Raw genomic sequence first — 15,877 nt, 5'->3', positions numbered from 1 at the left:
ATTCAAATGTGCTCAAAATGATAGTCTCTGTGTAGAAAGTGTCAAATTATTATGTTTCTGAGATGGTAATGTTTAATGACTGTTCTTCATTGCACTTGTTTAGTATATTTCGGAGTGTGAAGAGTGGCCAAATAAAAAAGACTCAGTATTAAGAAAATGAACCTAATTAAAAAACGGGCAAAAGAACTTGACACCTCGCCAAAGAAGACAGACAGATGGAAAGATGGCTAACATCATATGTCATGAGGGAACTGCAAATTAAAATCAGATACAACCACATACCTATTGTAATGGCCAAAATCCAAACCACTGACAATAAATGCTGAGAAGGCTGTGGAGCAACAGGAACTCTCAGTCATTGCTGGTAGAAAGGCAAAATGATGTAACCATTTTGGTAGACAGTTTGGCAAATTTCTTAGAAACCTAAACATACTCTTACTACATGATCCCCCAGTTGCGCTCCTTGGTATTTACTCAAATGAACTGAAAACTCATATCCACACGAAAACCTGTATACAGATGTTTCTACTAGCTTTTTTCATAACAGCCAAAACTTGAAAACAACCAAGATGTCTCTCAGTAGGTGAGTGGACAAAATGTGGTACATCCAGACAACAGAATTTTTTTTTTTTTTTTTTTTGCGCCACACCCCTGGCTTGCAGAAGTTCCTGGGCCGGGGATCAAACCCAAGCCACAGCAATGACAACACTGAATCTTTAACTGCTAGGCCACCAGAAAACCCCCAACGGAATATTTTTCACTGCTAAAAAGTAATAAATTATCGAGCCATTAAAAGACATGGAAGAAATTAAACACAACTATGCGAAAGAAGCCAGTGAAAAAGCCCCCTGCTGAATGTTCCAACCCTATGACATGTTGGAAAAGGCAAAACTATGGAGACAATAAAAAGATGAGTGATCGCCAGAGGTTAAGGGGGAGGGAGGGATAAACAGAACACAGAATTTTCGGGGCAGGGAAACTATTCTGTATGATACTACAGTGGTGATTAATGTCATTATTCCTTTGTCAGAACCCATAGGAGATACAACACTGAGTAAACCCTAATGCAAACAATGGATTTGCACAATAGTGATTTGTCAGTGTAGGATCATTGATTATAACAAATGCATCACTCTGTAGGGGACGTAGATATCGGAGGACACTGTGCAAGTTGGGGGGGTAGAGAACTCTGGCAACTCTGCATTTGATTCTGCTGTAAACCTGAAACTGCTCTAAGAAAACTAAGACTATTAAAGATAAGTTCTGTAGTTAGCTAACAGTCACCAGTTAGTTACCAGTTTCCTAGTCATGATAATATACTATGGTTAAGTAAAATGCTATCATGGGGATACAAAAGAACCCTAATGATTGTGCAACTTTTTGTTAAGTCTAAAATCATTTCTCAAATTTGTTTTAGGGCTGAACTGCAGCATATGGAGGTTCCCAACCTAAGCGCTGAATTGGAGCTGCAGCTACTGGCCTACACCACAGCTATATGGGATCCGAGCCTCATCCGGGACCTACACCACAGCTCACACCAACGCCAGATCCTTAACCCACTGAGCGAGGACAGGGATCAAACCCCCATCCTCATGGATATTAGTTGAGTTCATTACTGCTGAGCCACTACAGGAACTCGCCCCCAAAAATGTTTTTAAGGATAAGAGGTAAGATTTTTCAAATGAAAAAGGCTATTATCTACCAGGATTTGTAAATACTTTAAGCAACTTATCTAGCATTTTTCTGTAGGTAATGAGATTTAAATCTCTATGTAAAAAACACTTTGGGACTTGTCCTTTAAAATACAACAGACCTGGGAGTTCCTGTGGCTCAGTGGTTAACGAATCCGACTAGGAACCATGAGGTTGCAGGTTTGATCCCTGGCCTTGCTAAGTGGATTAAGGACCTGGCATTGCCGTGAGCTGTGGTATAGGTTACAGAGTGGAGTGGCCCAAGAAATGGTAAAGACAAAAAAATAAAAATAATAAAAAATAAAATAAAATATAACAGACCTCAGCTATTAAAAAAAAAAAACAAATAATGGCATTTGCAGCAACATGAATAGACCTAGAAATTACTATACTAAGAAGTTAGCGAAAGACAAACATCATCTGATATCACTTATTATGTGGAATCTTAAAAAAGAATACAAATGAACTTACTGCATAACAAAAACAGACTCACAGACTTTGAAAAACTTATGGCTGAAGTTTCCATCATGGTCCAGCAGTCAATGAACCTGACTAGTATCCATAAGGACTCAGGTTCAATCCCTGGCCTTGCTCAGTGGGTTAAGGATCCAGTGTTGCCACGAGCTGTGGTGTAGGCCAGCAGCTACAGCTCTGATTCAACCCCTAGCATAGGAACCTCCATACACCGTGGGTGCAGCTTAAAAAGAAAAAAAAAAAAAAAAAAAAAAAAAAAACACCTTATTGTTATCAAAAAGAACAGGAGAGAAAGGGGTGGACTGGGGGTTTGGGACTGGTATATGCTCACTGAGCTACATGAAATGATTGGCCAACAGGGACCCGCTGTACAGCACAAGGAACTCTACCCAACATTCTGTGAAAATCTATGTGGGAAAAGAATCTGAAAGAGAATGAATGTGTGTATATGTATAACTGAATCATTTTGTTGTATGGCAGAAATTACCAAAACCTTGTAAATCAACTATACTTCAATAAAACTTTAAAAAGTTTTTGTTTTAAATAGGCAGAGCACCTGAATAGACAGTTTCCCAATGAAGACATACAGAGGGCCAACAGACCCATGAAAAAATTCTCAACATCACTAATCATGAATAGGAAATATATCTAGTGCGAATTATGGTCAATATTAGTGGAGTATCTCTGTATGGTGACAAATGGTAGCTAAATTTATCATGGTGACAATTTTGTAATGTATAGAAATACTGAATCACTATGTGTACCAGAAAGCATAGTACTGAGGGTCAGTTATACTTTGAAGAACAAATTTGTAGAAAAAAATGAGAGTGGTGGTTACCACAGGTAGGGGATAGAGAGTTGTTTTTTTTTTAATTTTTTGGCTGCACCCAGGGCATTCAGGAGTTCCTTGGCCAGGATCAAACCTGCACTACAGCAGTGACCCAAGATGCAGCAGAGACAATGCCAGATCCTTAACTTGCTGAGCCATCAGGGAACTCAAAGGAATTGTTTTAACGATGGTGGTTAAAAGGTACAAACCTCCAATTATAAGATAAATAAGTACTAAGGATGTGATTCACTGTATGATTAATATAATTAACATTGCTTATATTATAAAGGAAAGTCATTCAGAGAGTAAATCCAAGCAGTTATCACAAGGAAACTTTTTTTCTTTTATTCTGTATCTATATCAAGTGACGGATGGCCACTAAACTTATTGTGGTAGCATTTCATAATGTACATAAGTTATTATGCTGTTTATCTTAAACTTATGCAGAGCTATATGTCAACTATGTCTCAATAAAACTGAAATAAAATAAAAATCCTGAGAAAAAGAAGAAACAAAAATAAAATATAACAGACCTGATTTCTAAAGGCTTGGTAAACTCTGTTCTAGTTTCAGGCATAGAAGATGAGAAAACACAGAACGAGGGGATAAATTTTGCGCAATTAATTACCTTCTTAGAAGAGGTACATACCCTTTGATGGAATATAATCTGATATGGAAGACAGGATCCAAGAGAAAATACAGAACATTAAGCTCAATATCCTTGTGCTCACCTGGTCAAGCAGTTTTTATTTTGAGGCAGGATAAATAATAATTCTTTTTTTCAGCTTCTTTACAATTTACAGATTTAAAAAGTCATTAAACTAAGCATTTTTAAAGGTTATGGAAAATTACTGAAATCTGTCTCCACTTAAAGTCAGTGTTAATGTATATAAACCACTGTCAACCTTTTTATATTCGTAATTTTCTTCAAAAGTAGAATAAATTCTGGAGCTCCCACTGTGGCATAACAGGATTGGTGGCATCTTGGGAGCACTGGACACAGGTTCAATCCCCAGCCCGGCACAGTGGGCTAAGGATCCAGCGTTGCTGCAGCTTCATTCAGGTGGAGATTGTGGCTCAAATCTGATCCCTGGCCCAGGAGCTCCATATGCCACGCAGCAGTCAATAATGAGAAAATAAAAAAGAATAAATTCTAATTCTAAAAAAGATGCAATAATTTCAATGAGTGTAGCCCCATTGGTTCATGAGATTTATACTTATTTACTAAGCAAATATTTAATTTAGTAAACATTCATTCGTATCAAACAAAAACAAACCCGTACAATATCATGAGACGATTTATATACTTATGGCAATTACAGATTTGAAACCAAGTCTCTTTCAAAGATCAGTGCATCTAAATTGTTTAACTCATTATCATCTTTGAATATCAAGAAACCCAAAACAAAAGGTGATACTTTAAAAAAGAAAATGGTAGTTTCAAAGTAAAAGTAACTCTTCACCTCATTAAAAAAAACATGGAATATTTCTAAAATATCAAGTAGAAAGAGGTTAAATACAAAGAACACACTGCACACCTTAAATGAACAAAAATTTTTAAAAATCTATACAGATAAAGCCAAATCTATATATATAGACCTAAATGAATCCATGCAGATTTTTAAAAATTACAACTACTCCCCCTTGCCTTTATTTTTTTTTTATTTATTTATTTTTTTAAGGGCACACCTGAGGTGAATGAAACGTTCCCATGCTGGGGGTTGAATTGGAGCTGAAGCCACCAGCCTACACCACAGCCACAGCAATGTGGAATCCAAGCTGTAGCTGCAACCTACACCGAAGCTCACAGCAACAATGGATCCTTAACCCATTGAGCAAGGCCAGGGATCAAACCCACATCCTCATGAATACTAGGTGGGTTCTTAACTTGAACCACAACTCCTTGCCTTCTTTGTTAATATATGTATTTTCTAATATATAATCAACAAAATGACAGTGCTTTCAAGCTATACAACATAAAGCAAGATCATCTTTACATCAGTAACTTAAAGGAGGGGAAAAGCCTTTAGGTATAATCTGCTTATTCCTGAACACACTGAGCTACAATGGGAACTCCTATTTACCTTTTTATTTACTTTAAAAAACTTTAAAATAGTAGGCTGCCTAATTAATCCAGACAGTAGAGAAAGTAGGATGAGGCAGGAAATAAGAGCGGAGACTGACTAAACATATTTAACTGCTAAGAAGTTAATCTATCTTGTCTTCCTTCAGTTTCTCTTTTGACGTCACACAATAAAGGTATAGAAAGACTACTCATTTCCAGGAGAGCATCAATAAAAATAAGATGGGGAGTTCCCGTCATGGCGTAGTGGTTAATGAATCCAACTAGGAACCATGAGGTTGCAGGTTCGGTCCCTGCCCTTGCTCAGTGGGTTGATGATCCGGCGTTGCCGTGAGCTGTGGTGTAGGTTGCAGACCCGGCTTGGATCCCACGTTGCTGTGGCTCTGGTGCAGGCCCGTGGCTACAGCTCTGATTGGACCCATAGCCTGGGAACCTCCATATGCTGTGGGAGCAGCCCAAGAAATAGCAAAAAGACAAAAAAACTAAAAAATTAAAAAAATTAAAAAAATAAAAAATAAGATGGAAAAATTTATCCCTCACTACGTCCCACTAATGTTTTATCTATACAAATGGAAAGAAATTTAAGGAAAACTGTAATTCCATCTCAAATGATTTAAGGACAATCATAGTTTAAGTCAATCTCTTAACTATAACAGTAATATCCCATTCTAAAAGAATAGTCAGAGAAGGGAAAAAGCAGGTAGCTATTTTAAGTACCAAATAAAATGAATCTTTATACTTACGTAACAATCCTCAACTATCTCTTACGTACAGAAACATTATCCTCCACATAAATTAAGGTGGAAGGGAAGGCACCTGATCCTGAGCATTTTATATAAAACCTCATAATTCTTTTTCCAGGGATTCCCTAAGTTGCACTTTTTATATTTAATAGATGCACTAATTTACACAGGACATATTACCATTTACTATGTAACATTAAAGTTTGCAGGTAAGAAATTGGTCAATGAGATGAGCAGCACCAGAATAAAACCTGCTGAGGAGGATAGAGGGAAAGGGAGAAGGAGGTTGGGTCCTTTGTGATGGAGCTTAGCCACTGTGATTCTGGAACCATCTACCCTGACTTCTTATTGTAAGGGATACTTAAAAGTCTTTTTTTTTTTTTTTTTGTCATACCAACAGCATATGGATGTTCACAGGCCAAGGATCAAATCCAAGCCACAGATGTCACCTAGGTCACAACTGCGGCAACACTGGATCCTTAACACACTGTTCTGGGGAGGGATGGAAACCACGCTTCAGCAGGGAGCCACCACAGAGACACGAGATTCTTAACTCACTGCACCAAAGAAGGAACTCCAAAACTCTTTTTTTTTTTTTTTTTTGCCACACCCACGGCAAGCAGAAGTTCTGGGGCTAGGGATTGAATCCACACCACCACTACGACCCAAGTCACAGCAGTGACAAGGCTGGATCCTTAATCTGCTGCACTACAAGGGAACTCCAAAGTCTGTGTTTTTAAAAACTCCCAAAAAAGAAAAGAAAGTGGTTATAAACTTTTGTATAGGATTCATACAAAAAAATTCTTATAACAAAAATTGTTTAAAAAAACTTGGGTTTTCTAGAGGACTTGTATGAATATGGAGCTATAAAGATATACAGAGCTGAAGTATCTGGACTCATTTGGCTGTCTGCAGTCTTCGGAAAGATCACAAAGTGCTCAAAAATTCTTTTACCTGAGGGGAGGAAAAAAAATGTTAATATAATTCCTTGGGTCATTTGAGATACATAATATTCATTTTCATTTAAAAGCATCTAACACTTGAAGACCTCAACTGTATAAGTAACTATCACAAAGCCACAGACTTTACTTTCAAAAGAAATATTAGCAAACCCTAAAATATAATTACTGGAGTTATTAAATTTATATCTAAGAATGATGCATAACAATCAATCTTAGATATAATCTAAAACGTAATCTTAGACGTAATCAAAATCAGAGGCTATTAAAAAGTTAACAGCCACAACCCTAATTTTATTATCTCTGTAATACAACAGAACACTGACCTGTGTAACTTTACCACTCATAACATTAATAAATGCAATGGTTTAAACAAATCTAAAGGTCCTGGTTACAAATATAATCTACGTAATAGAATTTATAATTTTTCTGAAGCACAAATTCTGAATCACGTATACACACCGTAATGTTAACATATGAGGAAAGGTCATCTAAATAGTGAATGAACCGGGCTGACTAGCCAACATCACAAGATACGGTTCTCTACATATTCTAGGCTACACAGCAATTCTCTTGAATAGACAAAGACTACTGCCTTATAAAACTACCTGACAGAGAAAGCCAACTTCTACCATGACTAATGAAAGTAACAAGAAAGAATAATGTAAAATGATTATAAATCAAAACACAGAAGTGTTAGGTAACATAAAAATGGATGAGATCCATACTTTACCACTTCAAACATCCTGCATACTGAACTTAGTTGAAAAAGATTAATTTCACAAGCAGTTTATTATTATTTCAAGATTGGTGGCAGGGGGAAGAGGGGAAGAAAAGGGAATAGAGCAGAGGAGAAGGGAGTGAGCAAGAATTTTTGTTAATGTGGTTATCCCTATCTTACAGATAAAGAAATTAAAGCGTAAAGAAGGTCCTTATTTTAGCTAAGGCTACAAACTAGAGCTGACATTAAGATGAGAATCTAAACATCCTAAATCCCTCTAAAACTCTTAAAGATCTCTTAATATAAGTCTATGTAATTTTTCGATAGAAAATTATTTTATCACAAGTTAGAATACTTTACACAAAATAAAACAAATATTATTCTATAGCCTTTGTATAAATCTACCTTTTCAACCAGACTGCTGTGTTTGTCTTTAAAGTCTTCGTTAACATCCAGTGTTAAGATAGGCACTTCTTGTAGATAATCAAAGTTGGTTCTGTTTAAAAAGAGGTGAACAAAATCAGAAAAAGCAAAATAGAAGTTCCCATTGTGGCTCATCAGAAACGAATCTGACTAGTGTTCATAAGGATGCAGGTTCATTGGTTTGGGAATCTGGCATTGCTGTGAGCTGAGGTGTAGGTCGCAGACCTAGCTTGGATCCAGTGTTGCTGTGGTTGTGGCTGTGGCTGGCAACTACAGCCCTGATTTGACCCTTAGCCTGGAAACTTCCATATGCCACAGGTATGGCCTCAAAAAGCAAAAAAAAAAAGCAATAAATAAAAGAAAATCACTAAAAACCTATTCTTAAGTCATCACTAGAAAACCAAAATGTTGTCAATCACTTTATATTCAAGTTATCTTGCAAGTACTTCATCTGGCAGTCCCTTCTTTTCCAACTATATTTACTATACATATCTAAAAATATCAGAGTTCCCATTGTGGCACAGGTTAAGACCCCGACTAGTATTCATGAAGATTCAGGTTCAATCCCTGGCCTCACTTAGTAGGTTAAGGATCCAGCATTGCTGTGAGCTGTGGTGTAGGTCGCAGATACGGCTTGGATCTGGCTATTGCTGTGGCTGTGGCATAGTCCAGCAGCTGCAGCTTTGATCTGACCTCTAGCCTGAGAATTTCCATATGTGCAGGTGAGGTCGTAAAAAGCAAAAATAAAAAAATAAAAAAGAAGTTCCTGTTGTGGCTTAGCAGGTTAAGAACCTGACTAGTAAATCCATGAATATGCAGGTTCAATCCCTGGCCTCATTCAGTGGGTTAAGGATCCAAAGTTGCCACAAGCTACGTAGGTCATAAGCAGGTATGGCCATAAAAATAAATAAATATAAAAATCTCAGGCACAAAATATTTAAAGCTAGACATTGTGAAATGTAGTTCTCCTCAAAAGCCAAAATCATACCATAAAGTAGGAGTGTATGTGTTTTAAAAATAGGAAAACTAGGAGTTTGTGGTACAGTGGGTTTAGAATTTGACTGCAGTGGCTGGGACTGCTGCAGAGGCACAGGTTCAATCCCTAGCCCAGCAAAGTGGGTTCAAGGATCCAGTGTTGCTGCAGCTACAGCTCAGATTCAATCCCTGGCCCAGAAACTTCCATATGCCAGGGGTGCGGCCATAAAAACAAAAACAAAAACAACAACAACAAAAAAAAGATGAGAAAACTAAAGCTCACAGAGTTCCCTCTGCAGCTCAGAGATTGTACAAGGTTACACACTAATAAATGAGTTGGATTTGAACCAAGATCTGACTAACAACAAAGTACACTGACCTAAGAAACAAATTTGAAATACCTTAAAATTCTGAGAGTAGAAGCATATCTCGGAGATACTTTTGATTGATTTGATCAGTTTGATTCCATATCATCGCAATAAAGTGACTATCACAACAAAGCAATTCACACAAATTTTTTGCTTTCCCAGTGCATACAGAAGTTACATTTATTCTACACTGAAGTCCATTAAGTGTGTAATACCATGTTTACATACCTTAATTTAAAAATACTTTATTTCAGGAGTTCCCTTCGTGGCTCAGTGGTTAGTGAACCCGATTAGAATCCATGAGGATGTGGGTTCAATCCCTGGCCGTGCTCAGTGGGTTAGGATCTATCATTGCCGTGATCTGTGCCACAGGTCTACAGGTCTACAGGTCACAGACACAGCTCAGATCTGGCACTGTGGTGGCTGTAGCGGAGGTCAACGGCTATAGCTCAGATTCAACCCCTAGCCTGGGAACTTCCATATGCCTCGGGTGCAGCCTTAAAAAGCAGGAAAAAAATTAATTAATTTAATTAAATGAAAATACTTCATTGCCAAAAAATGGTAACCATCACCTGAGCCATTAGCAAGTAGTAATCTTTTTGCTGATAGAGGGTTTAAATATTGCAAGAATCTTTAAAATGTGATACAGAAACACAAAATTAGCAAATGCTGTTGGAAAAGTGGTACCAACAGACTTGCTTGACACACAGTTACCACAAACCTTCCAACTGTAAAAAATGCAATAGCTATGAACCGTAATAAAGCAAAGTACTATACAACATGGCATGCTTATACCTAAATAATGTATATACAATATATATATATATATTTCCACTTTATCCCTTAATGTGAAATTCCATATATTATGCTATAAATACCCCTGGGGGAGATTAGCGATAAAAACTTTAAGAAAAAGAGGATCTCCTTGCAATAAAAAAAATCAAAACCTACATCTAATTCTGGGACAGCCTACAATACTAATAAATAAAAATGGCTAAAAATGAAAAATTGTACATGTCTGGATTAAAATTAGATAAAATTATTAAAAATGCACAGTAAATAAGAATAAGGAACTCTTACTTTAGTGTTCTATGCAGGAGCCAGCTTTCATGCTTATAGTGAAGCTTCTCTAAGTATTCAAGAGGAATGCCTTGTTCTTCATTTCTTCCCCGTAAATATATTCTATTCAAACATTTCTAAAAGTAAGCAATAAGAAAGTGGTAGGAGGGGTGGGAGAGACAAGGAACAATTATTCTTGTCATCTGCCATTAAACTTTTCTTCTTTAGTTAGTCTCTTTAGTTACACTAGCCAAAATCTCTATTTCTCCAGAAAATTGAAATAGTTCATTTTTCCCTTCTTGTGCTTTTTAACCATTTGGTGGCTCTAAGCCAAGTATTACTCTCAAAAATAAGTCAAAATATGTCTATAAAACTTTGGGAATCTGTACTTATAAATATACTGTATAAAATAAGCTTGGTTAAAAAAGCAAAAAATTAAAGTTCAACATATAAAGTGTGCTTCAAAGTCTATTACAAATCCTCTTTTCAAAGAGACAAACAACATTACTAAAATAAAATAAACTTTTGTGTTAGACTTTACTGACGAATGTTTCTAGCAGAATAAAATTATTAGTATTTTTATGTTCTTTCTTCCATATTTGTATTTACTATTTTCATAGTTAAAAAATTATTTTCAAAAAATAAAAATTAAATCCAAAATTATTACTGTTAAATTCTGGCTTACTTAATATTAAAAGAGAAACAAAATCACCAGGTGGAATCAGAAACCTAGTTTCTTTGAAAATTCAGACTGAATAGCAACACAGTATTCTTTCAGGCTAGAAGACATGACACATAATCACCAGAATTTACTTAGTGACTTAGGAAGAAATAAGAATAAAAAAGAGAAAAATGGGGATGCAAGCACCAAAACCAGAAATTTCTTAACAAACATAAGCTCTTATTTAGGTTAATTTTACGAAAGGCACCTATCTACTTGGTCTTCCTGGATTCATTATATAGTTAGTTTCATTCATTACATAATTTCATGCATAAACAAGGGAACCTCCATCAACTTTGCCACTTTTTAAGCAAATATTTGCTAAGCTCCTACTACGTACCCAGGCCTTGGATCTAGGTACTGGAAACTCAACAGCAATGAAAATACCCAAAGTCCCACCTCATGAAGCCTACAACCTAGGAACTGCTTAAGCAAGTTTATTCATCTAGCTGTGACAGGTAAGAGACCTTACAAGAGTCAGGAAGAACTAATGAAGAACAGAACTGAAGGACAGAGAAGGGAACTAAAAGAGCAACTTCCAAATTGGGCTTATAGTTTGCTAGGAAAATAGAAAGCATCTAAGAGTTTCTAACTTGGAGGTAGGGAGTAGAGTTAAACTGAATCACCTTCACTGTATATCACCGAAAGGATTTCTAAATATTATTTTGAAATGTCAATGGAACAAACAAATTTTTATTGAGTCCTACCTCTGGAGTGGCGCGAAGATAAATGATTCCATCCAGTTCAAGGCTTTGGCCAAACTGGTTATTCATCCAGTCATGCCAGTCTTGATAAATGGTCCATTCTGTTTCATTCATGCAGTCAGATTCATACAGATTAGATGCAAAAATATACCTGAAAGAGAGTTTACATTAACATATATATTCTTTCCAAAAAGCACAAAGGAAAAATACATCTACTAAATGGACATAAAACATTCTAAAATCCATGGCAGATAATGTCTTGGTTAGCAGAAAAACAAACAATAGAGTATCTCAAACTATAAGAAATATCTTCCCGGCCAGCAGTTTTCCAAAAATGTGGTGTGAAAAACCCTGGTAGCCCTTCTAGGGCTTCTGTGAGAGGCCAGATTACTTTATATACTCTACTTCAACCAAAAGAACATATTATAAAGTATTCAAAATAGAAGCACAGGAGCTCTCATTGTGGCTCAGCAGGTTAAGGACCCAAAGCTGTCTCTGTGAGGATGTGGGTTCAACACCCAGCTTTACTCAGCAGGTTAAGGATCCAGCATTGCTGCAAGCTGTGGCAGAGGTCACAGATGCAGCTCAGATCCGGCGGTGCTGTGGCTGTGGCATAAGCCGCAGCTGCAACTCTGATTCAAACCCCTGGCCTGGAAACTTCCATATGCCACAGGTGCAGCCATAAAAGGAAAAAAAGAAAAAAAAAAAAAAAAAAAAAAAAAGAATCAGACCGCAGCAGCCTGGGGCTCTGCAAATTGAGGGTTCAATCCCCAGACCAGTGCAGTGGGTTAGAGGATCCAGCACTGCCAGAGCTGTGGTGGAGGCCACAGCTGCAGCTCAGATTCAATCCCTGACCCAGGAATTTCCATACTCTGTAGGGGCAGCCATAACAAAAAAAGCACAAATGAGATGCTAGCTGGCCTTCTATTAAGTGAGACATCAAAGGTATTTGCAAAATCATGTAAAACAATGCTATTCTTCTCACTAATTTTTTGTTGTGAAAAATAATTTGGACAAGCATGTTATTTAGGTTTATATGTAATGAATTTATTATTACTGACTTTAATATTTTATGTTTTTATATTTCTAAATCTTAATTTGTAATAGCATAAATATCAGTAAGACACAAAGCTCTTTGGACTCCTTAATAATTATTAAGAAAGGAAAGGGGTCCTGAAGTTTGAGAACCTCAGTTCTGATCTAACTTTCGTAAGAGAATCCTTACATAATAATTAGGGTAATTCTAAGCCCCTCTTAGAGATAATCTCCTTGTTCCAGGTGGGAGTCTAGAATACACATTCAAATTTAATCAGAGCATATGGGAAATTTAGGAGAGCTGGAAGGAAAAAAAAAAAACAACTTCTCTGCTAATAGGAAATGAGATAGACACCATTTTCTACCAGTTTCCAGAGCAGCTAGCAATTATTCTAGAAGTTCACTAATGCCAGTCATGCCAAACTGCTGAAGGTATTAAATGTCACTTCCCATCTCAAATCTCCAAGTCTGCCCCTCTTATGACCAATTCCCAGCAAACAGGAAAAAAGGGTCCAGTTCCAAGCCATGATTCCAAACTGACAAGAACAGTCATTTATATATACCTGTCACTATACACAGATCGTTCAAAGAATAATACAGGTTTCTCTGCATCTTTGAGCTTGCCATTGAGAGCAGCAAGCTGAGCTCGTATTCGACTGAGGCAGGCATAGGACTGGAAGGTAAAAGACCATCGTTCAGGTTTCTCATACATCATCTGAAGAACATTCCCGCCACTTTTCTGAGATGTTGTCAATTCCTATTTTGAATTTGAAAAAAGAAACAAAGAGAAAAATAGTGATCAATATTTTAATTTGTATTTAAATTATTAATATTATTTTTATTTTAATCTATTTTAAATTAAATTTTTATTTATTTTCATTTTTAATTTATTTAAATTATTATTATGATATTAATATTTTTTATTTTTTAAGTTAAAAAAAAAGAAGTTGGATAAATAAAAACAAACAACCCAATCAAAAAATGAGCAGAAGACCTGAACAGACATTTTTCCAAAGATATACAGATAACTAACAGGCACATGAAAACATGTTCAACATAGCTAATTTAGAGAAACATAAATCAAAACAATGAGATAGGAGTTCCTGCTGTGGCTAAGTGGTAACGAACCCAACTAATACCCATGCCCTAAAAAGACAAAAAAAAAAAAAAAAAAAAAACCACCCCGCAGTGAGATATTCACACCTGCGTCTCTCAAAAAATACCACAGAAGTTTACTACTAACATGTTTCACTGTTTTGTTCAGATTTCCAGCCCAGCACCTACTCTGGACAGAGTACTGTGTTTAAGTAACTAAACAGACAAAGTCATCGTAGGCCCCTTTCAGTATTCCCCTCATACTTCAAAGCTCCTCACATACCTAGGGAAGATCTATTCACTAATCTCTCTCCAACTATAGTACTCGCTAAAATATTCTACATCCTATATAGCCAATTTCTTGTTATTAGATTTTTATATAATCTAATTAAAGCAGTTTATATTAGGGGCTATCTGACTTACTCTAATTTTTGGTGGGTTTTTTTTTTTTTTCTTTTTATAGCTACACCTTTGGCATATGGAAGTTCCCAGGCTAGGCCTACACCACAGCCACAACACAGGATCCGAGCCATATCTGTGACCTATGTCATAGCTTGTGGCAATGCAGGATCCTTAACCCACTCATCAAGGCCAGGGATCAAACCCACATCCTCATAGATACTAGTCAAGTTCTTTACCTGCTACACCACAATGGTAACTCCTACGATTTTTTAAAAAAAGAGGATTGGTATCCTATATGAATCTCTAATTTGCAAAAAATATAGAAAATAATTTTGATCCTGCTGTATAGCATTGGGAACTCTATCTAGTCACTTATGATGGAGAGTGATAATGAGAGAAAAAGAATGTGTGTGTATATATATACAGATGGCCATATACATATATACAGATGGCCAACAAGCACATGAAAAAAATGCTCAACATCACTAACTGTTAAAGAAATGCAAATCAAAACTATTATGGGGTACCACCTCACACCTGTCAGAATGGCCATTGTTAATAAGTCCACAAATAGAAAATGCTGGAGAGGGTGTGGAGAAAAGAATACCCTCCTGCACTGTTGGTGGGAATGTAAATTGACACAACCACCATGGAAAACAGTATGGAGGTACCTTAGAAAACTAAAAATAAAACCAATATGTGATCCAGAAATCCCACTCTTGGGCAAATATCCAGACAAAACTTTCCTTGAAAAAGACACATGCACCCGTATGTTCATTGCAGCACTAGTCACAATAGCCAAGACATGGTAACAACCTAAATGTCCATCAACAGATGATTAAGAAGATGTGGTATATATACACAATGGAATACTACTCAGCCATAAAAAAGAACAAAATAATGCCATTTGCAACAACATGGATGGAACTAGACACTCATACTAAGTGAAGTAAGTCAGAAAGAGAAAGACAAATACCATACGATATCACTTATATCTGGAATCTAATACAAGGCACAAATGAACCTTTCTACAGAAAAGAAAATCATGGACTTGGAGAATAGACTCGTGGTTGCCAAGAGGGAGGGGCGGGGGGCGGGGAGAGGGATGGATTGTGATCTTGGGGTTAATAGATGCAGACTATTGCCTTTGGAATAGATAAGCAACGAGATTCTGCTGTGTAGTACTGGGAACTATATCTAGTCACTTATGATGGAGCATGATAATGTGAGAAAAAAGAATCTATTCATGTATGTGGAACCTGGTCACCATGCTGTACAATAGAAACCTGACAGAACACTATAAACCAGCTATAATGAAAAAAAATAAAAATCATTTTATATATATATATATGAATGTGTGTGTGTGTGTGTGTGTGTGTTTGGGTCACCTTGTTGTACAGTAGAAAACTGACAGAATACTGTAAACCAGCTGTGAAGGAAAAAAAAAATCATTAAAAATTTTTTAATAATTTTGAGCATCTAAGACCTATCCATTTCCACTTCACTACTAACAGGTCAAAGACAGCAAATCCTATCATCCCAGACTTCCAAATCAAATACAAAGATGAACAGATAGAAGCCACTGAAATTTCTTC

At 36.5% G+C, this 15,877-nt stretch overlaps 1 protein-coding gene across 4 annotated transcripts in view; it reads right to left on the bottom strand.

Moving 5' to 3' along the window:
* DCK (deoxycytidine kinase) overlaps positions 642 to 15,877 on the bottom strand; it is a 30,083-nt gene continuing 14,847 nt past the window's right edge. Inside the window, exons 3-7 of one of the 4 annotated variants that reach the window (XM_003129074.5) lie at positions 13,349 to 13,542; positions 11,754 to 11,901; positions 10,347 to 10,462; positions 7,906 to 7,996; positions 642 to 6,774 (exon numbers count right to left, since the gene is read on the bottom strand). In XM_003129074.5, the coding sequence (XP_003129122.1) occupies positions 6,748 to 6,774; positions 7,906 to 7,996; positions 10,347 to 10,462; positions 11,754 to 11,901; positions 13,349 to 13,542 (576 nt within the window). In that variant the 3' untranslated portion in view covers positions 642 to 6,747. Of the gene's footprint in view, positions 7,997 to 10,346; positions 10,463 to 11,753; positions 11,902 to 13,348; positions 13,543 to 15,877 lie in introns of all 4 variants that reach the window. The other 3 variants (XM_005656521.3, XM_021100595.1, XM_021100596.1) reach the window with 3 other exon arrangements.

The sequence above is a fragment of the Sus scrofa genome, chromosome 8 (genome assembly GCF_000003025.6).
Source record: "Sus scrofa isolate TJ Tabasco breed Duroc chromosome 8, Sscrofa11.1, whole genome shotgun sequence".
Lineage (NCBI taxonomy): Eukaryota > Metazoa > Chordata > Mammalia > Artiodactyla > Suidae > Sus > Sus scrofa.
This window is presented reverse-complemented; position numbering and strand designations above follow the sequence as displayed.